The sequence below is a fragment of the Corvus moneduloides genome, chromosome 32 (genome assembly GCF_009650955.1).
Source record: "Corvus moneduloides isolate bCorMon1 chromosome 32, bCorMon1.pri, whole genome shotgun sequence".
Lineage (NCBI taxonomy): Eukaryota > Metazoa > Chordata > Aves > Passeriformes > Corvidae > Corvus > Corvus moneduloides.
In genome coordinates this window covers 607,178-631,741 of record NC_045507.1, presented here as the reverse complement: position 1 = coordinate 631,741, position 24,564 = coordinate 607,178, and the positions used below count along the sequence as shown (strand labels likewise).

At 67.2% G+C, this 24,564-nt stretch overlaps 3 protein-coding genes and 1 long non-coding RNA gene across 7 annotated transcripts; 3 read left to right on the top strand and 1 right to left on the bottom strand.

Annotated features, from left to right (window-relative positions):
• The first annotated feature begins 117 nt into the window (after positions 1-117).
• PDE4A (phosphodiesterase 4A) lies at positions 118-12,663 on the top strand. Its single transcript, XM_032094425.1, has 16 exons — positions 118-487; positions 3,116-3,301; positions 3,794-3,830; positions 3,919-3,992; positions 4,079-4,128; positions 4,421-4,533; positions 7,192-7,285; positions 8,009-8,196; positions 8,505-8,603; positions 9,091-9,255; positions 10,088-10,187; positions 10,703-10,857; positions 11,028-11,150; positions 11,564-11,746; positions 12,296-12,455; positions 12,566-12,663. The coding sequence occupies exons 1-16, from the start codon at positions 213-215 to the stop codon at positions 12,661-12,663; spliced, it is 2,100 nt and encodes a 699-aa protein (XP_031950316.1). The 5' UTR covers positions 118-212.
• Positions 12,664-14,373: 1,710 nt separating this feature from the next.
• YIPF2 (Yip1 domain family member 2) lies at positions 14,374-16,906 on the top strand. 4 transcript variants are annotated; one of them, XM_032094585.1, is made up of 9 exons: positions 14,374-14,545; positions 14,793-14,828; positions 14,898-14,992; positions 15,070-15,150; positions 15,226-15,313; positions 15,411-15,527; positions 15,647-15,859; positions 16,231-16,413; positions 16,613-16,906. In XM_032094585.1, the coding sequence occupies exons 1-9, from the start codon at positions 14,389-14,391 to the stop codon at positions 16,882-16,884; spliced, it is 1,242 nt and encodes a 413-aa protein (XP_031950476.1). In that variant the 5' UTR covers positions 14,374-14,388; the 3' UTR covers positions 16,885-16,906. The 4 variants fall into 4 exon arrangements, with proteins under 4 accessions (XP_031950476.1, XP_031950475.1, XP_031950474.1 ...); XM_032094584.1 differs by lacking the exon at positions 14,793-14,828 and having other exon boundaries at positions 14,850-14,992; XM_032094583.1 differs by having other exon boundaries at positions 14,793-14,992.
• Positions 16,899-23,854, bottom strand: CARM1 (coactivator associated arginine methyltransferase 1). Its single transcript, XM_032094559.1, has 16 exons — positions 23,677-23,854; positions 21,588-21,713; positions 21,394-21,500; positions 21,209-21,313; positions 20,418-20,528; positions 20,152-20,329; positions 19,983-20,073; positions 19,352-19,433; positions 19,165-19,250; positions 18,974-19,063; positions 18,662-18,799; positions 18,131-18,220; positions 17,939-18,051; positions 17,751-17,828; positions 17,577-17,645; positions 16,899-17,497 (listed from the first exon to the last, which is right to left on the bottom strand). Exons 1-16 carry the CDS (start codon positions 23,819-23,821, stop codon positions 17,361-17,363), a joined length of 1,746 nt encoding a protein of 581 aa, XP_031950450.1. The 5' UTR covers positions 23,822-23,854; the 3' UTR covers positions 16,899-17,360.
• LOC116437125 lies at positions 18,740-19,217 on the top strand. The gene is made up of 2 exons (XR_004237184.1): positions 18,740-18,827; positions 18,939-19,217. It is a non-coding gene; the product is annotated as an uncharacterized LOC116437125 (long non-coding RNA).
• Positions 23,855-24,564: the final 710 nt, after the last annotated feature.

Below are 24,564 nucleotides of genomic sequence, written 5' to 3'. Positions count from 1 at the left end.
AGGAGCCCGGGACCGGGAGGAGCCGCTGCCGGTACCGCGGAGCGCTAAGGAGGGACTCCGGAACCGGTACCGGGAGGAGCTCCGACACCGGGAGGGGCTCCGGGACCCGCTCCGGTACCGTCACCGTTACTGGCAGCGGCTCCGGCACCGGGGGTGGCTGCGGTCCCGGCGCCGGCAGCATTGCGGGTCCCCGGTTCCCCCCGGTGCCGGGGATGATGGAGCCGGTGCCGGGCTCCAGGAAGAGCCTGTCGCTGTCGCTGCCGGTGCCCCGGGAGGGCCCGGGCCCCCTGCGCCCCCCGCAGCACCTCTGGCGCCAGCCCCGCACCCCGATCCGCATCCGCCACCGCGGCTTCTCCGACACCGACCGGCACCGGCCCCGGCCCATGGAGCGGGCGGATGCCGTGGACACCGGGGACCGGCCCGGGCTGCGCAGCGCCCGCATGTCCTGGCCCTCCTCCCTCCATGGGACCCCTGGCACCGGCAAGCGGTAGGTGACGCCGGCGACACCCCCGGGGACGCCCCCAGCGTCCTCCCGGTACCGGGACTGGAGGTGGGAGCTCACCCAGCGTCATCCCGGTACCGGTGCCGGAGGTGGGGCCTCCCCTGGGGCCCCTCTTGGGACCGGGATTGTAGGCGGGACCCCCTCCCCAGTATCCTCCCGGTACCGGGATCAGAGGTGGGACCCCCCCAGCATTATCCCAGTACTGGCACTGGGAGCCCCCCGTCCTCATCCCGGTGCTGGCACTGGAGGTGGGACCCCCCCCAGCATCCTCCCAGTACCGGAGATGGGAATTGGGGGTACCCAGGGACCCCCCCGGGCCCTGAGGGAGGGGTCCCCCATCCCAGCACCTCTGTTTCGGGGTCTCCCCTTCATGCTGCCGCCTCTTCCCGGGGCGATCCCGCTCCTGAGGCCACCGCTGGGAGCCTGGGGATCCCGAGGCAGGGATCGGGAGCTGCCACCAGGATCCAGGAGATTGGGAGATGCCTGGTTTGGGGGGGCGGGGGGGATGCAGCCCCCCAGGATCCATCTGGCCCCAGCGCTGGCTCTTCCCGTTCCCGGTTGGGAAGTTTTTTTAGGGAAAACAACTTGGGAATGCGCCGCCATGTGCCGTGTGCTCTGCGTCCTTCCGGCGGCTCCGGCTTCATTAGGGGCGTTAATTTATGCACAGGAGGCTCAGCAGATGGTCGGGATTCGGGAAGCGGGGGGTGATTTCCTTCCTCCTCCTCCTCTTCCTCCCGTCCCCATGGATGGCAAGCAGCTGGAGAGGGCGATGGGGAGCAGCAGGGCCGGAATCCCCCTCGGTGAAACCCCCCTAAATCCAGGGATTGGGGTGTGGGATCCCGTTCCCCTGCTGCCCTATGACCCCCGCCCCGTTATCCCGGCATCCCGGTGCTGTTGGGGTTCGGCGGGGAGCAGCCAGGAGGAACCAGCTCCACCCTGGCTCCCGGATTTTCCCCTTCCTGGGCCAATTAGCGGAATGAAGCCGAAGGCAGGTGAGATCCCAAGGTGGGATCTCGCCGGAGCAGGGCCGGAGCCGCAGCCGTGCCAGGATCCAGCCAGCTGCCACCGGCTCCTGGAGGCTCTTCCCAGCTCCCGGCGGCTGCTCCTGGGTTCCTGCAGCCCTAATGAATTCCTCCTGCTCCAACCCCCTTTCCCTACGGATATTAATAATTCCCGCGGCCGCCGACCCCGCGGTGATGGCGGCGTCGCAGCCCCTCCGGCATTTCTGATGTGCCGGAATCTTTTCCGAGGGGGATGAGTCACCTGTGGCCATTAAAAATGATTCACGGTTGTCTCCGGCTGCCGGAGCAGATCCCGGTGGGTTGGGAAGGAAATCCCAGCTACCAGGAATAGCAGGGACGCCCCTTCCCGACGCCCCCGGGGCTGGCGCGGCTGGCACCCGATGGGATGGGGTGACACGGGATGGTTTTTGGGGGGGGGGGGGGGGGATGGCGCTGGGAGGGGGACCCTGGGAGATATCCCGGTCCCTGTCACCTTCCCAGTGTTCTGCTCTTCCTGCTCTCCGTCTCAATCCCATCCCTCTCACCATCTTTATTTCATCCCCATCCCTGTTTCTTCCCTGTCCCCATCCCACCTCCTCCCCAGTCCCCAACCTTTCCCATGCCCATCCCTGCCCCATTCCCATCCCATCTGTCTCCATCCCTCTCCCCCATCTCTTCCTTGCTCTCATCATTCTCCATCCCATCTTCCCACTCACATCCTCGTCCTCATCCTCATCCCTGTCTCTGTCCCATCCCGGGGACACCCCGGATCCATTGGGAATGATCCGGAGGATACCCCGCACCCCACCCGCCTCTGCTGGGGCACCCCAATTCTGGGGGGCTGGACCTGCCGGACCCCCCCAATCCACCTGTGCGGACCCCAAACCGCATCCCAAACCGGGGATGCCACTTGGGGTGACGCCAGATGCCACCCAGGGTGTCACCCAGGGTGCCCCTCCCCGCGGACCCGGGCCTGGCTGCCCCCTGCGCCTCCGGAGGCAGGGGAATCAATCCCGCTAAAATTCCAAAAAAGCCCTTTTTTCTTCCCGGAGCCGGTTGCTAAATTTGCCGGCGGTGAGTCACCCCCCCCACCCCCACGCAGCCCCCCCGGCTCCCCCCAGCACCCCGGGGGCGGGGGCTGCACCCGGCGGGGACCCCGCGGGATGGGGACCCCCGGCAATGAGGCTGGGGACCCCCCCAGGGCCGGGGGGTTGGGGACCCCCATGGACCCAGGACCCCCCCCCCAGGACTGGGGCTCCTCCATGGGACCAGAGACACCCCCCCCCCCGAGCCCCCCAGGGCTGTTCTACCGCCCCCCTGACCCCCTCCCCGGTGCTGGGGGGCTCTGGGGAGGAACGGGGACCCCCCAGCCGCTGGTCCCAGCACGGCCCGGGAGAGGAAGCTGGGAGGGGAACGGGGCGGGGGGGGCCGGGGCGGGACCACCACCGTGTCCCCCCTCCCCGCCCCGGAGAGCTGGGTTTGGGGGTGTCACGGGGGTCCTGAGGGTCCCCCTGGTTTTGGGGGGGTTCCCGGGATCGGGGGGGTTCTGGGGGGCTGCTGGGGGGGGGGGGTCCCGGTTTGGGACACGACGTTCTCCCCCGTGTCTCCCCAGCTCGGAGGTGGAGAATGGCCCGTGGGGGGGGCACAGCCCCCCGGACCCCCAGGCCAGCCCGGGCCGGGGGCTCCTGGCCGGGGCCCCCCCGGCGCAGCGCCGCGAGTCCTTCCTGTACCGCTCCGACAGCGACTTCGACGCCTCCCCCAAGAGCATCTCCCGCAACTCCTCCATCGCCAGCGAGGCGTGAGTTCCGACCCCTCCCCGAACGCCCCCGGACCCCCCCGGCACCCCCAGAGCCCCCCCAGAGCCCCCCGAGATCTCGCTGGACCCAGGAACCCCCCAAAACCCCTGCGGTTCCCCCAAGAGCATCTCCCGCAACTCCTCCAGCGCCAGCTGGAACCCCCCCAGAACCCAAAGATCTCCTTTGGCCCCCCCTCCAGCACCCCTGGAATCCTCCTGGCATCCCCCCGGACCCCTAGGACCCCCCAATATTCCCCCATTTACCCGAAGACCCCTCCCCAATATCCTTCCCCCACCCCCCATCCCTCCATGCCCCTCTCCCAGTATCCCCTTGGGGACCCCCAATATTCCCCCAAGGTGACCCAAAATTCCCCATTACCCCCAAAATTCCCCCAAAATCTCCTCAGAGCCCCCCCCCCCAACGCTCTCTGAATTGGGGGGGGTCCCAGATTCTCTGCCTGACGCCCCCCCCCCCCCCCCCAATTTCTTTTCCAGCCACGCCGAGGACTTGATTGTCACCCCCTTCGCTCAGGTAGGGTGGGGGGTCCCGAGGGGTCCCAGGGGGTCTCAGGGGGTCTGTCCCCCCCTCGATGTCCCCCTGACCCCCCGGCACCCCCCAGGTCCTGGCCAGTCTCCGCAGTGTCCGCAGCAACTTTTCCATCCTGACCAAAGTCACGACGCCCCCGGGCAGCAAGTGGGTGACCTCGACCTTTGACCTTGACCCCCCCTTCCGAAATTGGGGGTCCCGGCCAGCCCTGACCCCCCTGCCCCCCTCCCCAGGCGGTCGCCCATCGGCTCCCAGCCCCCCCTCTGCAAGGCCACGCTCTCAGGTAAGGGGGGGTCGGGGCTTTGGGGGGTTTTGGGGTCCCACTGGGGAAACTGAGGCATGGGAGTGGCAGCCCCCTCCTCCCCCCCAAAAACGGAGCACTGGGGTCCCCCCACATCCCTCAGATCCTGAAGGACCCCACAACTCCAGGGGGTCCCCACATCCCCCATCCCAGAGGGGTCCTCCCCATTGCTGGGGGTCCCCTCTGTCCCGGGGTTCCCCCAACCCCATCTCCAGGGCCCCCCTCGCTGTCCCCTGTCCCGGGGGTCCCAGTGGGTGCTGTCCTCTGTCCCCAGAGGAGACGTCCCAGCAGCTGGCACGGGAGACGCTGGAGGAGCTGGACTGGTGCCTGGAGCAGCTGGAGACCCTCCAGACCCACCGGGCGGTCAGCGAAATGGCCTCCAACAAGGTGGGCACAGGGGGCACGGCGGGGACACGGCGGGGACGGGGACACGAGGACAGACCCTGCAGGGACACGGGGCCGGGGCCTGGGACAGTGACGAGAGGCCGGGGGGGACCAGCGGGGACCGGGGGCGGCATCGGTCGGTGGTCCTTGGTGGCAGTGGCTGTGTCGGGGTGCTGGTGGCACTGGTGGCACTGGTGGCACTGGTGGCAGTGGCTCTGTTGGGGTGTCACTGGTGGCTGTGTCAGGCTGCTGCTGGCACTGCTGGCACTGCTGGCACTGCTGGCACTGGTGGCAGTGGTGGCACTGCTGGCACTGGTGGCAGTGGCTCTGTTGGGGTGTCACTGGTGGCTGTGTCAGGCTGCTGCTGGCACTGCTGGCACTGCTGGCACTGGTGGCAGTGGCTCTGTTGGGGTGTCACTGGTGGCTGTGTCGGGGTGACACTGGTGTTGGTGACACTGGTGTTGGTGACACTGGTGGCGTTGGGGTGTCACCGGTGCCGGTGGCCGCGGTGCGGGATTGTGTCCCCATGTCCCGCTGTCCCTGTCACCCCCCGCGTGCCCCCCAAGGAGGGTCCCGCACCCCAATGGGGCACTGCAGGGTCCCTGGGGGTCCCTGACCCCTTTAGGGGGGCGCTGGGGGAGTCCCGACGCTTTCGGGGTGCCCCTTGGGACGTTTTTTGGGGGGTCTGCAGAGACCCCGATGCTTTAGCGGTGTCCCGTGGGTGTCTGTGACCCTTTTGGGGGGGTCCCTGATCCTTTTGGGGGTGCCAACCCTTCGGGGGGTGTCCCCTGGGGGGGTCCTTTATCCCCCGGTGGGGGTCGCCCCCCCCGTGTCCCCCCTGGCGCTGCGGCGGGGCCGTGACCGTGACCGTGACCGTGGGGAGGGGGCGGGGAGGGGGCGGAGCGAAGCCTCGCGCAGGCGTCTGACCCCCCCCGCCCCCCCCGCCCGGCGCTCCGCGGCCTCCGCAGCCCCGACCGGACCCCCCTGGCACCCCCAGGGTCCCCAAAAACCCTCCGGGACCCCTCCGCCAACCCCCCTTCGCCCCCTCCCCACATCCTCCGCATCCTCCGCATCCCCCGCATCCCTGACCCCCCCCCCGCGCATCCCCTCCCTGCACCCCCAGGGTCCCCCCCAGACCTCTCCGGACCCCCCCGAATCCCCCCCAAACCTCTCCGGACCCCCCCCGGACCCGCCCGCGGCTCCCCCCACCCCTCTCATTCCTCCCCATCTCCGCGTCCTTTTGCCCCCCCCCCCCCCCACCAAATCCCTCCTCCCATGGGCACCCACTGACCGCCCCCCCCCCACCATCCCGGGGGGGTTTCAGGACCCCGGGGGGGTTCAGGACCCCCGGGGGAGGAGGAGGAGGAGGAGGAGGAGGAGGGGGAGGCTTCACTCTCCAGCCCAAAAAAGGGGGGTGGGGGCGATGTGAGGGACCCCCCCCGTGTGGTCTCAGCGCCGGGGGGGGCTGGCGGTGCCCTCCCAACGCGGGGGGGGGGCCCCGCTCCCCCCCCCCAAAAAGCTTCCGCCATGTCCAGGGCCCCCCCCGGGCCTTGAGCGGGGTTCGGGGGTGTTCGGGGTGGAACGGGGGGGCCCCCCCCCGGTAAATAGGGACAGCGGGGTCCTTCGGGCTGTGGGGTGGGGTGGAGGGGGGGGGTCCTGCACCTCCCTGCCCCCCCCCAATTCCCGGCTGGAAAATGCCCTTGGTGGATTTCTTCTGCGAGACCTGCGCCAAGCCCTGGCTGGTGGGGTGGTGGGACCAGGTAAGGGGGGGGCAGCGGGGCGAGGGGGGGTCCTGCGGGGGGGCGGGGGCACGTCTGACCTCCCCTGTCCCTCTCAATGTCACCCCCCCTCCCTGCATGGCCCCCCCGCCCCCCCACCCGAAGGTGCCCCCGCAGTTTGGGGGGGTCTTTTTGAGCTCCATCGTAGTGGGGGAGGGGGCTGGGGGGCTGCCCCCACACATTTGAGGGTCCTGTTGTGGTTTGGGGGGGGGCCTTGGGGGGGCTTTCCCCCCTTAATTTGGGCCTGGGGGGATGCGGAGGCCGAGCGAGGTCGTGACGTGCGTGGGGATTTGGGGAGGGGTCTCTGGGAGGTTCTCGGAAGGTTCCCCCCCGCCCCCCCCCCGCCGTACAGGTTGACCCCCCCCGTGGGGCCGTTGCCGTGGAACCGGCGGTTGCCATGGAGACGGGACGGCGGGTCCTGATTGGCTGGGGGGCGGAGGGATGCAGGGGATGCTCCCCCCCCCCCCCCCCCTCCAATTTGGGGAGGGGGTCAGTGGGGGGGGAACCCCTCGGGGATCCTGGGGGGGGAGTGGTGCTCCCTCCAGTGCCGCCAGTGACTGCACCAGTGCCACCAGTGCCCCCCCAGCACCACGGGGACCTCCTCAGAGGAGGGAGATGGGGGAGACCAGCCTGGCCCAGTTCCATCCCAGTTTTGTCCCAGTTTCGTCCTATCCCAGTCCATCCCAGTTCCCATTTTACCCCCATCCCAGTCCATTCCAGTCCATCCCAGTCCCATCCCCTGGGCTCTGGCCAGGCTGGGATCCCTCTGGAGGGCTCACAGGGGTCTTGGAGATTTGAGGGAGTTCGGGGGGGGGGGTGTCTGGGGGTCCCGTGGGAGCCGGGGGGGCTCCGGGGGTCTCTGGGCCTGACCGCTGTCCCCCAGTTCAAGCGGATGCTGAACCGGGAGCTGACCCACCTGTCCGAGATGAGCCGCTCTGGGAACCAGGTGTCCGAGTACATCGCCAGCACCTTCCTTGGTGAGACCCCTGGGACCCCCCCGGGACCCCCTGAGACCTCCCCGGAACACCCAGAGACCCCCAGAGACCCCCCTGCCACCCCAGGGAGTTCCCAAGGCTACCATGAGACCCCCCCCAAGGGCACTCCGACATCCCCAGAGACCCCCCCAGGGACACCAGGAGACCCTTGGGGACACCGAGGACCCCCCTAGAGACCCCCCCTGGACCCTCGGGGACACCCAGAAACCCCCCCAAGGACACCAGGAGACCCTTGGGGACACCGAGGACCCCCCTAGAGACCCCCCCTGGACCCTCGGGGACACCCAGAAACCCCCCCAAGGACACCAGGAGACCCTTGGGGACACCGAGGACCCCCCTAGAGACCCCCCCCGGACCCTCGGGGACACCCAGAGACCCCCCCAGGGACACCAGGAGACCCTTGGGGACACCGAGGACCCCCCTAGAGACCCCCCCTGGACCCTCGGGGACACCCAGAGACCCCCCAGGGACACCAGGAGACCCTTGGGGACACCGAGGACCCCCGTAGAGACCCCCCCTGGACCCTCGGGGACACCCAGAGACCCCCAAGAGCAACCACCAGACCCCTACAGACCCCTGGGGAACCACCCAAGACTCCCAGAGACCCCTGGGGACACCCAGAGGACCCCTCCGGATGCCCCCGAGACCCCTGCGAGTCCCAAAGCCCCCCCTAGAGCCCCCCCGGCCGTGCCCGTGCCCCCCCAGACAAGCAGCCCGAGGTGGAGATCCCGAGCCCCGGCCCCCCCGAGCGGGAGAAGAAGCGGCGGCCGCCCCCGGGCCTGGGCGGGGCCGTGAAGTCGCTGCCCCCCGGCTGCGACCCCGGCCCGGGCTGCGACCCCCTCCCCGTGCCCCGATTCGGCGTCGAGACCGACCGGGAGGAGCAGCTGGGAAAGGTGGGGAGGGGGCTCGGGGAGGCTCTGGGGGGGGCTCTTGGTGGCAATTTGGGGGCCTCCTTGGGTCTTGGGGATGTTTGAGGGTTTAGGGGTGTTTGGGGAGGGTCTCAGGAGGGTTTGGGGGTGTTTGGGGATCTTGGGGGGGTGCCTGGGGGGTCTCAGGGGGGCTCCTCTGGGGGTCTTGGGGATGTTGGAGGGTCTCAGGAGGGTTTGGGGGTGTTTGGGGATCTTGGGGGGTGCCAGGGGGTCTCAGGGAGAGTTTGGGGGGTCCCCACCGGACCCACTTCCCCCTCCGTGCCCCCTCCCAGGAGCTCGACAGCCTCAACAAGTGGGGCCTGAACATCTTCCGCGTGTCCGAGTTCTCCAACAACCGCTCCCTGAGCTGCATCATGTTCACCATCTTCCAGGTGAGACCCCCAAGGCCCCCCAGGGACCCCCAAAAACACCCCCAAAACCCTCCCTGCCCCTTCCTCCATTGCCTTTGGGGGTGCTGACCCCCCCAGACCCCCCCCTCCTGTGTGTTTTGGGGCTGTTTTGGGTGTCCCAATCCCCTGATCCCCCTCCCCACAGCCAGAGGACTGTTTTGGGTGTGTTCTGGGTGTATTTTGGGGATGTTTTGGGTATCCCAACCCCATGACCTCCCTCCCCACGGCCGGGTGTGTGTTTTGGGTGCATTTGGGGCTGTTTTGGGGCTGTTTCAGTGGTCCCGAGCCCCCCACAGCCGAGACACCCCCGTGGGTGTGTTCTGGGTGTATTTTGGGAGTGTTTTGGGTGTCCCAACCCCCTGATCCCCCTTCCCCACAGCCAGAGGACCGTTTTGGGTGTGTTCTGGGTGTATTTTGGGGGTGTTCTGGGTGTCCCAACCCCCTGACCCCCCCTCCCCACGCCCCCCAGGAGCGGGACCTGGTGCGGACGTTCGGGATCCCGGAGCGGGCGCTGCTGGGCTACGCGCGGGCGCTGGAGCAGCACTACCACCCCGACGTGGCCTACCACAACAGCCTGCACGCCGCCGACGTCCTGCAGTCCACGCACGTCCTGCTGGCCACCCCCGCCCTCGACGTGAGCCCCCCGCCCGCCCCCGAGCCCGCAGCTGGGGGAGGGGGGCACTCGGCGGCAGGAGGGATCCGTGGCTGGGTGGTGGGAGCTGTTACAGGGACCCGTGTGCGGTGGTGGTAACTGGGAGGGGGGGACCCATAACTGGGAGGGGGGACCCATAACTGGGACGGGGGGACCCGTAACTGGGTGGTGGGACCCGTAACTGAGATGGGGGGACCCATAACTGAGAGGGGGGGACCCATAACTGGGTGGTGGGACCCGTAACTGGGTGGTGGGACCCATAACTGGGAGGGGGGACCCATAACTGGGACGGGGGGACCCATAACTGAGATGGGGGGACCCATAACTGAGAGGGGGGGACCCATAACTGGGTGGTGGGACCCGTAACTGAGAGGGGGGGACCCATAACTGGGTGGTGGGACCCGTAACTGGGTGGTGGGACCCATAACTGAGAGGGGGGGACCCATAACTGGGTGGTGGGACCCATAACTGGGAGGGGGGACCCATAACTGGGTGGTGGGACCCGTAACTGAGTGGGGGACCCATGGTAGGGACCCATTGTGGGGCTGTTGTTGGGTTGGGGAACTCGGGGTGGCTGGAACCCCTTTACGGGTGGGTGGACCCACGGCAGGGACCAGTTCTGGGGTGGTGGGACCAGTTCTGGGTGTGATTTTGGGGCGAGGGGAGCCATAATCGGGTACTGGGATGGGTCATAAGGACCCATTGAAGGGTGGGGGGAACCCGCTGGGTTTTAGGGCGGGTCTGAGATGGGGAAGGGGGACCTGGTGGGTTTTGGGGGGGGGGATTCTGAGGGTGTCCCTCACCCCCATCCCAGGCCGTGTTCACGGACCTGGAGGTCTTGGCCGCCCTTTTCGCCGCCGCCATCCACGACGTCGACCACCCCGGGGTGTCCAACCAGTTCCTCATCAACACCAGTGGGTGCACGGCCCCGTCCTGGGGGTCCCAGGGGTCCCTTCCTGTGTCCCAGGGGTCCCTCCCCATATCCCAGGGAGTCCTGGGGATCCCTTTCCATGTCCAGGGGGTCCCAGGGGTCCCTTCCTCAGGGTCCCTCCCTGTATCCCAGAGGTCCCTCACTTGGTGTCCTGGGGGGCCGCAGGGGTCCCTCCCCATATCCAGGGGGTTTTCCTGGGGGTCCCTCCCCATATCCAGGGGGGCTCCTGGGGGTCCCTCCCCGTATCCAGGGGGGTTCCTGGGGGTCCCTCCCCGTATCCAGGGGGGTTCCTGGGGGTTCCTCCCCATATCCAGGGGGGTTCCTGGGGGTCCCTCCCCACATCCCGGGGGGTTCCTGGGGGTTCCTCCCCATATCCAGGGGGGTTCCTGGGGGTCCCTCCCCGTATCCAGGGGGGTTCCTGGGGGTCCCTCCCCATATCCCGGGGGGTTCCTGGGGGTCCCTGACCATATCCCGGGGCTCCCTCCCGGTGTCCCCCAGACTCGGAGCTGGCGCTGCTCTACAACGACGAGTCGGTGCTGGAGAACCATCACTTGGCCGTGGGCTTCAAGCTGCTCCAGGAGCGCAACTGCGACATCTTCCAGAACCTGTCGCGACGGCAGCGCCAGGCCCTGCGCCAGATGGTCATCGACATGGTCAGCGCCCCCCAAAAACACCCCAAAGGCCCCCAAAACACCCCCAGAATTCCTCCTCAATCCCCTGAAAAACACCCCTGACCCCCCCAGCCCTGCACTGACATGGTCAGCCCCCCCAAACCCCCCCAGTCCCCCCACTTCGGGGGTCCCGCTGACCCCTGGCCCCCCAGGTCCTGGCCACGGACATGTCCAAGCACATGAGCCTCCTGGCTGACCTCAAGACCATGGTGGAGACCAAGAAGGTGACCAGTTCGGGGGTCCTGCTGCTGGACAACTACACTGACCGCATCCAGGTTGGGGGGGAACCCTAGAAAGGGGGCTGGGGGGGGGCCCCAAGGGGTCATCAGGTGGTCAGGGGGGTCCCCAAGGGGTCCTGGAGGGCCTGGGGGGGTTTTCAAGGACCTTCGGGGAGATCTTGTGGGTGCTGGGGGGATCCCCGAGGGGTCTGGGAGGGGCCTAGGGAAGGTTCAGGGGGTCCCAAAGGGGTCCAGGGGGACGTGAAGGGGTTCCCAAAGAGTCCTGAGGGTATCCTGGGGATTGTCAGGGTGGACGGGGGGGGATTTCTGGAGGATCCAGGTGGTCCCCAAAGCGTCCTGGGTGACCTGAGGGTCCCTGGGCAGCGCTGGCGGCCGTGCTCAGCCGCGGGCGTGCCCGGGGGGTCCCGGCTGTCCCCGAGGCGGCGCGGGTGACAGCGGCGTCCCCGCAGGTGCTGCGGAACATGGTGCACTGCGCCGACCTGAGCAACCCCACGAAGCCGCTGGGGCTGTACCGGCAGTGGACGGAGCGGATCATGGAGGAGTTCTTCCGGCAGGGAGACCGCGAGCGCGAGCGCGGCATGGAGATCAGCCCCATGTGTGACAAGCACAGCGCCTCCGTGGAGAAGTCACAGGTGAGGGGACACTGGGGACACACAGGGGGACACACAGGGGCATGGGGACACCAGTGGGATCAGCCCCATGTGCGACAAGCACAGCGCCTCCGTGGAGAAGTCACAGGTGAGGGGACACTGGGGACACACAGGGGGACACACAGGGGCATGGGGACACCAGTGGGGACACCAGCCCCACATGTGACAAGCACAGCGCCTCCGTCAGGAAATCACAGGTGCAGATCCCCCAGTGTCCCCAACATCCCCAACGTCCCCGCTGTCCCCAATGTCCCCAATGGCCCTGATGTCCCCAAATGCTGTGTTGTTCCTGATGGCCCCAACATCTCCAACGTCCCCGATGGCCCCGATGTCCCCAATGGCCTCGATGGCCCCAATATCCCCAACATCCCCAATGTCCTCGATGTCCCTGCTGTTCCCACTGTCCCCAACATCCCCGATGTCCCCGCTGTCCCCAATGTCCCTGCTGTCCCCACTGTCCCCGATGCCCCCGATATCCCCAACATCCCCAGCGTGTCCCCAGCGCATCCCCAGCGTGTCCCCGTGTCCCAGGTGGGCTTCATCGACTACGTGGTGCAGCCGCTGTGGGAGACCTGGGGGGACCTGGTGCACCCGGACGCGCGGGAGATGCTGGAGACGCTGGAGGAGAACCGGGAGTGGTCCGGGCGCCGGGGCCCGCGCAGCGCCGCTCCCCCCCCCGCGCCCCCCCCCCGCCGGGCCCGCCCCGCCCCCCCCCCCAGTTCCGCTTCGAGCCCCCCCTGAGCGAGGACGAGGAGGGGGAGGGGCGGGACCCCCCCCCGGATTCCCCCGGGACCCCCCGAGAGCCCCGCGAGGCCCCCCCGGAGCAGCCCCCAGGGAGACCCCCCGAGGAGGGGGAGGGGGAGGAGCCCCCACCCCCTGAAAGAGGAGAGTGGAGTTAGAGAGGAATTTATTTTATTTGAATTCATTTGAGTTAATTTTATTGGGGTTGTTTTTGTGGGGATTATTATTTTTATTGGGATTATTTTTATTGGGATTATTATTTTTATTTGGATTATTTTTATTGGGATTGTTTTCATTTGGATTATTTTTATTGGGATTATTTTTATTTGGATTATTTTCATTGGGATTATTTTCGTTGGGATCGCTTCCATTGCAATTCTTTTATTGGAATTTTTTTCATTGGAGTTATTTTTATTGGGGTTATTTTTTTATTGGGATTGTTTTTTATGAGGCTTATTTTCATTGGAATTCTTTCATTGGAATTCTTTCATTGGAATTCTTTTATTGGAATTTTTTTTTAATTTTTTTAATTATTTTCATTGGAGTTATTTTGTTGGATTTTTTTTTTAATTATTTTCATTGGATTTTTAAAATTGGAATTATTTTTATTGGGATGGTTTTATTGGAATGATTTTGCTGGGATAATTTCAATGGAATTCTTTTCATTGGAATTATTTTTATTATTTTTATCGGAATTATTTTATCAGAGTTCTTTTTCATTGGGATTATTTTTTATTAGAATTATTTTTGCTGGAGGGATTTAATTTGGATTTTTTCCTCAGAGTTATTTTTACCGGAATTATTTCTATCAGAATTATTTTTATGGGAATTATTATTTTATTGGAATTATTTTTATTGGGATTATTTTACCGGAGTTATTTCAATTTGATTCGGTTTTGGGGTTTATTTGGGGGGTCGGGGGAGGGGAATTTTTATTCTATTTTTTAAAAAACTCGAAAAGACACAAAAAAAAAGATGGAAAATTGACCCCCCCCAGGAAGAAAACAGGGAATAGGGACCCCCCCAAAAACGGAGGAACCCCCCCAAAAAGGGGAGATCCCCCAAATAAATGGGGTTCCCCCAAAAGCCATTTATTGGGGGGGGTTGGGGGCTGAGGAATTGGGGGGGGGCAAGCAGAGCCCCAGATTTGGGGTTTTCCCACCCAAAATCTTCCCCATTTTGCACAGGGACCCCCGGGGTCGCCCCCTCCCCCCAAACCCCTTCCCCTGGGGTCCCAGCCCAGAATGGGGGGGGGTCTCCCCGAGCCCCCCCGGAGGTGAAGCAATAACCGGGTGCCCCCTCTGTGGGGGGGTCGGGGAGGTTCCCGTTTTTGGGGGGTGTCCCCACTTCTGACCGTACTGTAGCACTGGGGGGACGCGAGGGGGGCTGGGGGGGGCTCTGGGGGGAATTTGGGGGATCTGACCCCCCCTCCCCCAAAACCCCCGTCCGAAATTCGGGGGGGGGTCGCGCGGGGGGGGTCGTGCAGAGCTTTTATTTTTGTACCGGCGGCGGCGGCGCTGTAAATACTGGGAATAGTGGGGGGGGGGGGTCCCCAAAACCCCTCAGCACCCTCGGAAGGGGGGGCCTGGGGGTGACCCCCCACACCCCGGGGGTCTCCCCCCCCCTTTGGCACCCCCTTCTCCCGCCAGCGGCTCCAATAAAGAGGAGAAGGGACCGAGCCCGGGGGTCTTTCCTGGGGGGCTCTGGGGTCCGGGGGGGGCTGTCAGCGATGGGGGCGGTTTGGGGGGTCCCGGGTGGGTTCTGGGCCTACGCGGGGGGGTCCTGGGGGTGTGTGGGGAGGGTCCTGGACTCGGGGTGGGAGGTCCGGGAGGGTCCCTGGGGGGGTCAGGGGTCTCCGTCCCCCCGGGGGGGTCTCGGTCACCATGACCGGAAACGGCTCCAGTCGGGACGGACCGAGCGGAACCATCGTGGGGGCGGAACCGGCGCGGCGGGAGCGCGGGACGGGAGCGAGACGGACCGGGCGGAACCACTGTAGACGGGGCGCGGGGGAGGGACGAGTCCACGTCGGCGGAGCCGGCGGTGAGCGGGGGGGGCGGGACCGGGGGTCCCGGGACGGTACCGGGAGGCTCCCTGGGGGCGGGGTCGGTACCGGAGGGGTCCTTGGGAGTGGGGTCGGTAGCGGGCATGGCGGGGTCGGTACCGAAGGGGTCTCTGGACGGTACCGGGGGGAGTCCCTGTGTGGGGGGGGTGCCTGAGGGGGCCGGTACCGGGGGTCTCCGGACGGTAGCGAGGGTCCCTCACAGCCCGGCGTGTCTCGTCCCGGCAGCGAGAGGCTCCGCCATGGACGAGCCCCGGCCTCACGGTGAGTCCCGTGATACCCCAGGCCCGGTGCCGGTTCCGGTTCCCTCCGTGACCCCCCGGGCCCCCTCAGACTCCCGGGAGGCGCCGGAGCCGCGGTCGGGACCCTCCGTGGCGGTGCCGCTGCCGGAGCCCCCCGAGGACGGGGACGATGCTGACACGGCCGAGGTGAGTTGGGGGTCCCGGTGCCCCGGGGGGGTCCGGGAGGAGCCCGGCACCGACCCCCGGTCTGACCGCACCGGCAGCTCCTGGCGGGGCAGCGGCAGCCGCGCGGCTTCTGGACCTTCGAGTATTACCAGGCGTTTTTCGACGTGGACACGCGGCAGGTACAGAACCGGCACCGGGCACCGGCACCGGCCCCCGGGAGCAGCCCCGGCTGAGCCCCGCCCGTGTCCCCGCAGGTGCTGGAGCGCATCAAGGCCTCGGTGCTGCCGGTACCGGGGAAGAACTTTGTGCGTCACCGGCTGCGCAACAACCCCGACCTGTACGGTGAGGGAGGGAGGGACGGGCGGCGCCGGCCCCGCTCCCGCTCCCAGTCCCGGTCCCGGTCCCGGTCCCGGTGCCAATGCCCTTTCCCCGGTCCCAGGCCCGTTCTGGATCTGTGCCACCCTGGCTCTGGCTCTGGCCATCAGCGGGGACCTGTCCCAGCTCGGCGCCGCCCGCGGGGGCCCCGAGCACCGGTACCGGCCCCGCTTCCACCACGGTGAGGCCGGGGGAGGGGGAGGGGGGGCACGGGGGGGTCCCAAACAGTGCCCGGTCACCTCCGGGATCGGGGTCCAGATCCCTCGGGGGGTGTTTGGGGTGACCCTGACCCCCCCTCAGCCCTTGCCCCGCACCCTGGGCCCGTTCCCGTGACCCCCCCGTGCCCCCCCAGTGCCCGTGGCCGTGACCCTCATCTTCAGCTACGCGGGGCTGGTGCCGCTGGGGCTCTGGGGGGCCCTGAGCTGGGCCCGGGGGGGCTCGGGGGGCTCCTTCAGCCTCCTGGAGACCCTCTGTGCCTACGGCTACTCCCTGGCTGCGCTCGTGCCCGCCGCTGTGAGTCGGGGTCCCCGGGTTCGGGGGGGGTCCTTGAGGTGTTTGGGGATCCCTGGGGTGTCTGAGGGGTCCCTGGGGTATTGGAGGGAGATTTTGGGGGTCCCTGGGGTATTGGAGGGAGGTTTTGGGGGTCCCTGGGGTGTCTGAGGGGTCCCTGGGGTGTCGGACGGAGTTTTTGGGGGTCCCTGGGGTGGTTTGGGAGGGTCCCTGGGGTGCTGGGGGGTCCTCCAGGTATTTGCGGGGGGGGTCCCCAGAGTGTTTGCCAAGGATGTCTGGGAGGGTCCCCGGGGTGCTGGGAGGTCCCAGAGGGTGTTTTGAGGGGTGTTTGGGTGATTTTTGGGGTCCCTGAGGTGCTTTTGGGCTCTCCCCAGGTGCTGTGGGCGCTGCCGGTGCCGTGGCTGCGCTGGGCAGTGCTGGCCGTGCTGGCCGTGCCCTCGGCCGCAGCTCTGGCCGTCACCTTCTGGCCGCCCCTGAGGGCCGGTGGCCGCGTGCCCGCGCTGGCCGGGGGGGCCGCGCTGGTGGCCCTGCACACGCTGCTGGCCCTGGGCTGCCAGGTACCCCCTGCCCCGCCTGGGGGGGGTCTGAGGGGGGGTCGGGGGCGCTGGGACCCTGAAATGAGCCTGGGGAGGGGTTTGAGACCCCTGAAAACGCAGCTGGGGGGGGGAATTAAAACCCCAAACTGCCCCTGGAGGGGTCCTGGGGGGGCTTTAGGGACCCCCCAGCCCCAGCCCTGATTCCTCTTTTCCCTCCCAGCTCTACTTCTTCGAGCCCCTCCCCACAGCGGGATCTGGGGGGGCCCCCGTGGGGATCCCCCCCTCCAACGCTTCCCACCCTGCACGGTGAGGGGGGGCCGGGATGGGGGGAGCCCCTGGACCGAGGGGACCCCCCCATCCCCCCCCCCGACCCCCCCTCGTCGGAGCCCGCTCCGCTCCGTGAGCCCAAATAAAAGCAGGGATTCTCCAATCCGTGCCCCGCTGATTTTGGGGAGCCCCAAGCGCCCCCCCGGGGAGCCCCCAGAGCCCTGAGGGTGGCCCGAGCGTCGAAACCCTCCCGTTTATTCAGACTACAGCCGGAAAAATCCCGCACAGCTGCTATTCCTACAGCCGGGGCCCCCCCAGCCTGGCCCCCGCTGCACCCCCCGAGGGCAAAACGGGCCGGGGGGACCCCGAGCCCTCCGGAACGGGGCCGAACCCGGAGCTTTTGGTACATTCACGCCCGTTCCCGGCGGGATTCCCATCCCGGGGGAGGGGGGGGGGAATTCCCGGTGGGATTCATGCCCCCCCCCCCCGCCCCATCCCACCAGGGATTATCTGGGAATCGGAGCGTTAAAAAATGAACCTCCCCCCCTTTCCCCCCCCTCCCCAAAAGAAAACAACAAAAAAACCCCAGAAAACCCCTCCGGGTCCGGCACGGAGCGAGGGGGGCGGGAGGGGCCCCCCGGGGCTGGGGGGAGGCCCCCGATTTTGGTTTTTTCCTGGATTTTTGGGAGCGGGGGGGGCCTTTAGCTGCCGTAGTGCATCGTGTTGGTGGTGATGGACATGGGGGAGGCCATGGAGATGGGGGGGCCCCCCATGGTGAACTGGCTGTTCAGGGGGTAGTGGGTGCTGGAGCTGGCGCCGCTCTGGCCGCTGGACGAGCCTGGGGGGCAGAGGGGGGGGTCAGGGAGAGGATTTGGGGGGGTCCAGAGAGGTATTTTTGGGGGGGGGGTCGGGGGTACCTTGCACGATTCCCGTGCTCATGATGGAGCCCATCCTGGAGTGGGTGTGGTTGACGATGCCGGTGTTGGCTGCGGGGTGGGGGGGGCACGGTGAGGTTTGGGGGGGGGGGCTGTGAGACCCCCACGGTCATTATGAGACCCCCCCAGGCCCGGTTTGAGACCCCCCAGACTCACCCAAAGGGATCAGGTTGTTGTGGCCCACGTTGGAGCCGCCGGCGATGACGCTGCTCAGGTCGTAAGCCGCCGGCATCCCTGCGGGGAGAGGGGGGTCAGACCCCCCCAGAAGCGGGAGGTGACCCCCCCTCGGCCCTCCAGGACCCCCCCAGAGTCCCCAGGACCCCCCCCAGAGCCCCGGAACCCACCGGCCACGGCCATTCCCGTGCTCATGTTGTAGGTGCTGCCCGTGTTCCACATGTTCTCCGACGGCGACGTGTAGTGGGAGCCGGGGGGGGGCGAGGGGGTCGTGCCCGTGTACCTGGGGGAGGGGGGCGGTTGTGAGGGTTTGGGGGGGGTCCTGGGCGTCCCCCCCGGCCCCGCAACCCCCCCGGCCCTACCTGAAGAAGGGATTTTTCAGGTCGAGGAGGTTGGAGGACTTGGAGCCTGTCTGGTCCACCTGGGCCACGATGCTGATGTCGTAGCTCTGTCTGGGGGGGCACAGCCCGTGAGACACCCCCAGATGGACCTGGAGGGGGGCTGGGACCCCCAGATGGAGCTGGGGGGGGGGGGTTCTGAGACCCCAAAACACCCCTGAGGGGGTCCTGGCCCCCCAGGCCCAGCAGCAGCATCTGGGTCGTGGCTGCCCCCCTCAGCTAAAAATACTCCCCTGAAACTGGGCCAGGCCCCCTCCAGGCCGAACTGGGCCAGGAGCCCCCCCTGCAGCTCCCAGAGCTGTCCCAGAGGTGCTGAGGGAGCAGCGGATCCGGAGCGGATACGGCACGGCCCAAACCGGGGCACGGCTGGGGGGGGGGGGGCTTAGGGACCCCCCTGTGACCCCCCAAACCTCCCCAATTCACCCCCACACCCCCCAAACCTGCCCTAATCGCCCCCAAGTCTCCTGAATCCCCCCGAACCGCCCCGTGCCCCACCTCTTGTTGGCGATGAGCAGACAGGTCCCCGAGAGGGTGTCCCCGGCCTTGGCGAAGAGCGGGGACTGGAACAGGCACCTCACCTGGTACCAGTGGGTCAGCGGCTCCGTGGGCGCCGTCGAGAGCCACACGGTCATTCTGGGGGGACACAGGGACACGAGGGGAGGTCAGACACAGCCCTGGCCCCCATTCCCCCCCCCAAAAAAACAGATCCTCTCAGACCTCAACCAGATTCCCCCCCAAAAACCCACCCAGATTCCCCCAAACCCCCCCAAAGCCCACCCAGGTGCTCCAGGGCATCCCCACACCTACATGGAGCCGATGAAGGCCACGTCGAACCAGAAGGCCAGGCCGTGCACCAGCCCCGAGTGCAGCATGTGGAACTTGAAGGGGATTTCTATCCTGGGGGACAATTGGGGTGGTCATGGGGCGGCTGGAGACCTCCCCCAGGCTCCCCCCCGGGCAGGGGGGGGCTCAGCCAGGCCCCTGCAGGTGTCCCCCACCTGTGCAAGTCGCCCTCCTTGGCTTCCAAGAAGTTCACGGTGTATTTGACGGATTTGGCCATTAAGATCCGGATGTCGAAGGTGTCCTGGGGAAAGGGGGGTGGGCTCGGTGTGGGGGCACTCCTGGCTCGCCCCGAGCCCCCCAGAGCGGCTCCTCGACCCCCCCCCCACCCCGGGGGTCACTCACCACCACGGGCTGCCTGAAGTACTCGTCCACGGCGGCCCCGCGCAGCGCCGAGAGGTCGACGCCGTGGAAGGAGGGCTGGTACCTGCGGGAAACCCCAAATCAGGGACCCCCGGGGCAGGGGAAGGGGCCAGGAGCGGGTGTCACCCCCAGGCAGGGGACAGGGACGGGGTTGTGTCCTCCCCGGGGTCAGGAGGAGGCTCTGGGTCGTTGCCCCACTGCCAGGGCAGGGACTGGGGCTGGGATCGTGTCCCCAGCGAGGCCAAGGAAGGGCTCAGGGTTGTGCCACCCTTGCCAGGTACAAACAGCCCAGTGCTGGCTCTGGGACAGGGCCAGACCCCAAAATGAGGCTCATTTTCCCCAAAACAGGGCAGGTTCCCCAAAACACAAGCCAGACTTTCCCCCAAAACCATCCAGATTGCCCCCAAAAAACAGATTCCCCCCAAACCCAAGCGGATCCCCTCAGATCTCACCCAGATGCCTCACAAAACCCACCCAAATCCCCCCAAAACCCACCCAGCTCCCTCCAAACCCCGCTCAGATCCCTGATCCCGATCAGAACCGTTCCCCCACGGGAATGGGGACTGGGAAAGGGGAACTGGGAGCAGGGACTGGGAACCACCCATGTCCTCACCAGAAGTTGGCCTTGGTGAACTGCTCCATGTAGAGCTGCTCGTCCGTGAAGGGCGCCAGGTGCACATCCCCGATGGTGGGGAACATATTCCCTGCGGAAGGGACGAGCCGGAGCTTGGAGCCGGGAACGGGGGGGCTCCGGCAGCTCCCGGGGACCCCCCTGCACTCACCACTGGGCTTCAGGTACTTCTTGGCGTGCAGGTAGCTCTCGAGCATGCGCTCGTTGAAGAGCATGTAGCCCATGGGCTCCGAGATGATGATGTCCACCTGCTCTGGCAGCGACACCTCCTCCACCTTGCCCGGGATCACCACGATCCGCTCCGTCAGGTTGTTGCTCTTCACCAGCACCTGGGAAAGGGTGCAACGAGAGGGGGGTCAGGCTCTGGGATGGCCACCCTGGGTGTTTGGGAGCTCTTTGGGAGCCCCCCCGGCTCACCTCAGCGTGCTGGGCCATGGTGCTGGCTTCCACCGCGTAGATTTTCCGCGCCCCAGCCTGCGCCGCGAAGAAGGAGAGGATCCCGGAGCCGCAGCCCACGTCCAGGACGATCTGGGGAAAGGGGGATGCCAGGGGGATGCCAGGGGGATGCCAGGGGGATGCCTGAGCCTCGTGGAGTTTATCCAGCCCGGGGAGCCGTGCGAATGGCGGGGATTAGGGCAGCCCTGGCGCCCAAAGCCGCTCTGATCCTGTGCTTGATCCTATATTTAACGCGGCGTGGGAACGGCGGCTCCCGCAGGAGCGGGGCTGTCCCACCCCTCGCCAGGTGTGCTCCCGAAAAATGGGGAAAACAGCCCAATTTCCAGCTCCGGGACCAGGCTGTGCTGCTGGAGCTGCAGGCAGACCCCAAAGTGAGCCTGGTTTGTCCCGAAAGTGAGCCAGGCTTCCCAAAAAACAGGGCAGATTCTCCAAAACATGAGCCAGGGTTCCCACCAGCATCCTGCCCACAATCCCAGCCAAATCCCGCCAAGACCCAGCCACATTCCCACCCCAAACTGAGCCAGGCTTCCCCAAAACCCAAAACTTAGCCAGGTTCCCCCAAACCTCAACCAGATCCCACGAAAAACCAAGGCAGGCTTCCCCCCTAAAACCAGGCCAGTCTTCACAAAAACTGAGCCAGATCCCCCCCAAACCAAGCCAGATTCCCCTAAAAACAGCCAAAATCCCCAAAACAAGCCGGATTCCTCCAAACCGAGCTGAATCCCCCCCGCAACGATCGCGATCCCACAGACCTTGTCCTTGAAGTCGCTGTGGTTCTGCAGGATCGCCCGCTGGTACGTCCCCGTGCGCACATAGTCCTGCATCATGTTCTGCTGCTGGGACAGGTACCCGTAGAACTGCCGGACACACGGACACGCCGTCACCCCGGGAACGCTGCCAGGCCGGGAACATCCCCCCCAGGACCGGGAATTCCCACCTGGAAGTACTGCACGGCCGAGGACTCCTCCGTGCGCTCGCTGAACACCGAGCGCTCCGTGTTGTGGCCCCGGCAGTTCTTCAGGATGTTGTAAAAGGAGCAGAAATCTGGGGGGAAAAGGGGACGGGGGGGGTTATTGGGGCATCCCGGGGGAACCCAGCGGGGTCCGGGGGCATCCGGGGGGGGTTTCGCACCGTTGGGGGTCCCAAACTGCAGCAGGACGCTGTTGCAGCCCAGGGTGATGATGAAGGATTGTTTGCCCACCCGGCTGCACTCGGTCTCGCGGGACACGGAGCACTTGAACACGCAGACGTCCTCATCTGGGAGGAGGGAAAACCGGGAATGGGGGGGGTGGGGGGAAATGGGAGAGGAGGGTGTGGAGAGGGAAAACGGGGCGGGCACAGAGGGAAAATGGGGTGGGATGGAAGGAAAAGGGAGGGGACAGAGAGAAAATCGGGGTGAGCACGAGGCCAAGCCCTGAACCCTCTGAACAGAGCATGATAAGGCACAGTTAACCTAATTAACCCCTAATTACAGCGAGGGAGCACCCCTAAAGCACGGCCCGGGGTGAGAAAGGGGGCAGCGGCCGGAATTCCAGTCAGAAATGGGGACTGTCCCCGTGGATGTAAGGGAAGAGGCTGCAGGGCCCGGGGCTGCGCTGGGAATTGCCCCAGGAGCCATCCTAGGAGCCGGGAGTAACCCCGGGACTCGGGAATCGCCCCGGGAGTCACCCCGGGAGCCGGGAGCGGCCACCGGCAGCGAGCGGGGCAGCAGCCGGGAAAACCAACCGCGCCGCTTCCCCAAAAATCCCGGTCTTTCCGCCGGGATGCGGCTGCCGGAGCCCCCTCCCGTCCCGGCGGAGCGGCCACGCGGCGCGGGAAGTTGGATCGGGATGGACCGGGAGCGCCGGGAGCGAGGCCGAGCCGGCAACACCTGCCCCGAGCCGGGAGCGCCGGGAGCGGGAATTCCGCCGGCTCCGGCTCTTTGTGGCCGATGAAAGGGCCGCCAGATGTGCCGGCAGATGCTGCACGGGCGGCCCGAGCCCCCCGGAGCCCCCGGCCCGGCACACAAAGGCTCCTCTGGAACGGCTTCCGGAGGCTCCGGGGGAAGCTGCGGCGTTCCCGGCGGAGAACGGGCCCGGCCGGCACCGGGAGGAGCCGCGGGCTCGGGCATGAAGCGGCCGCCGTGCCTCAGTTTCCCCCCCGCCCCCATCGGTGTCAAAGCCGTGGCCGCGCGTTAATTATTCCCGCTGGTTAATTAACGTAACGGAGCGCCCCGCTAGCACGGAGGGGGCCGGGGGCTCGCCCCCCACCGCGGATAATCCGCCGGGAGCCGCGGGGATCCCGGCCGGACGCGGAGGATCCCGAGCACAAAGCGCAGGAGACGCCGGGTTTGGGGAAAGAGAGGGAAAAATGCCCCAAAGCTCGGGAAAAGCCGGAATCCTGCGCGCAGACAAAGAGGAGTCGGCGCCGCCGCCGCCCCCCGAGCCCCTGGAACTCGGGGGCGCCACCGGGAGCCCCCCCGGGCGCCGGGAAGGTCACGGAATTGGGGCCGATTCGGGCAAAAGTGGGAATTAGGGGGGGGGGGGGGATGGGAACGAACTTTCCGCAGCCTCCGGGAAACGCCGGGGGACGGGGACCCCCCCGAGCTCCCCCCGAGCCCCCTGACCTCGGCCGGGCGGGGCGGGGGCGCTGAGACCCCCCCAAAGGCATCGGGCACCCCAAAGTGCCCCCGAGCCTCTCTCTGGAGCCCCCAGCCCCCCCCCGGCAGCCCAGCCCCCCCCGGCCCCGAACCCCCAGCCCCCCCCAGCCCCAGCTCGCCGCCCCAGGCCCGGCCCCCCCCGCGCCCCAGCACCCCCGAACCCTCCAGAGCCCCCCAGGTGCCCCCACCCCGCCGATCTCCCCCCCTCCCAGCCCCCCCATCCCCACAGAGCCCTCAGAGCCCCCCCAGCTCCTCACTGACCCCTCAGGGTCCCTTCCCGACCCCCCCCCATCCCCAGAGACCCCTCAGGGCCCCGTTTTAGCCCCTCCCGCCCCCTCTGACCCCTCAGGGCCCCTCCCCCATCCCCACAGACCCCTCAGACCCCCCCCCCACCCTCACAGACCCCTCGGAGCCACCCCGCAACCCCACTGACCCCTCAGGGCCCCTTCCCATCCTCACAGACCCCTCAGATCCTCCTCCCCCATCCCCACAGACCCCTCAGACCCCCCCCCCCCTCTCCCCACATCCCCCTCCCCCGCCGGGCCCCCCGCCTCTCCCGGGCCCCCCCCCCCGCGCACTCACGGCCGTAGAGGGCGATGGCGGCGCTGTCGGGGCCGGTGCGGACCTCGAGGCGCAGCGGCTGCTGCTCCTGGTGCCGCTGGATCTCCCCGTTCGCGTCCCCGACCGTGAGGAGCCGCACGCCGGGGAACACCGACACCGCGGCCATCTTGGACCGCGCCGCGCCCCGCCCACCCGGGGCCCCGCCCCCCGCCCCGGCCCCGCCCACCGGGGCACGCGCCCCGCCCCGCCGAGGCCCCGCCCCCGACAGGCCCCGCCCCCCCGGCCCGGTGCGCCCCCTGGCGGGCGTGAGGGCACCGGTACCGGGACACCGGGAATGGGAACAGGACAGCGGGAATGGGAACGGGGCACCGGGAATGGGAACGGGGTACCGGGAATGGGAACGGGGTACCGGGAATGGGAACGGGGCATTGGGAATGGGAAACCGAGAATGGGAATGGGCACCAGGAATGGGAACAGGACAGCGGGAATGGGAACAGGGCACCGGGAATGGCACCGGGAATGGGAACGGGGCACCGGTAATGGGAACAGGACAGCGGGAATGGGAACGGGGCACCGGGAATGGGAACCGGGAATGGGAACGGCGTACCGGGAATGGGAACGGGGCATTAGGAATGGGAAACCGGGAATGGGAACGGGGCACCGGGAATGGGAACGGGGCACTGGGAATGGGAAACCGGGAATGGGGCACTGGGAATGGGAACGGGGCACCGGGAATGGGAAACCGGGAATCGGCACTGGGAATGGGAAACCGGGAATGGGAACGGGGCACTGGGAATGGGAACGGGGCACCGGGAATGGGCACTGGGAATGGGAACGGAGCACCGGGAATGGGCACTGGGAATGGGACACGGCACTGGGAACTGCCACCGACACCAGGACTGGCACCGG

Coding starts and splice junctions, on each gene's coding strand:
- YIPF2 (XM_032094583.1), top strand. CDS start 14,389: ATGACCGGAAACGGCTCCAGTCGGGACGGACCGAGCGGAACCATCGTG. Junction 14,993..15,069: donor ACGATGCTGACACGGCCGAG/GTGAGTTGGGGG, acceptor CCGCACCGGCAG/CTCCTGGCGGGGCAGCGGCA. Junction 15,860..16,230: donor CTGCGCTCGTGCCCGCCGCT/GTGAGTCGGGGT, acceptor GGCTCTCCCCAG/GTGCTGTGGGCGCTGCCGGT.
- CARM1 (XM_032094559.1), bottom strand. CDS start 23,821: ATGGCCGCGGTGTCGGTGTTCCCCGGCGTGCGGCTCCTCACGGTCGGG. Junction 21,501..21,587: donor GCAGTTTGGGACCCCCAACG/GTGCGAAACCCC, acceptor TTTTCCCCCCAG/ATTTCTGCTCCTTTTACAAC. Junction 20,074..20,151: donor GAAGTACCTGAAGCCCAGTG/GTGAGTGCAGGG, acceptor TCCCTTCCGCAG/GGAATATGTTCCCCACCATC.
- PDE4A (XM_032094425.1), top strand. CDS start 213: ATGATGGAGCCGGTGCCGGGCTCCAGGAAGAGCCTGTCGCTGTCGCTG. Junction 3,302..3,793: donor TCCTCCATCGCCAGCGAGGC/GTGAGTTCCGAC, acceptor TTTCTTTTCCAG/CCACGCCGAGGACTTGATTG. Junction 10,188..10,702: donor CCAGTTCCTCATCAACACCA/GTGGGTGCACGG, acceptor GGTGTCCCCCAG/ACTCGGAGCTGGCGCTGCTC.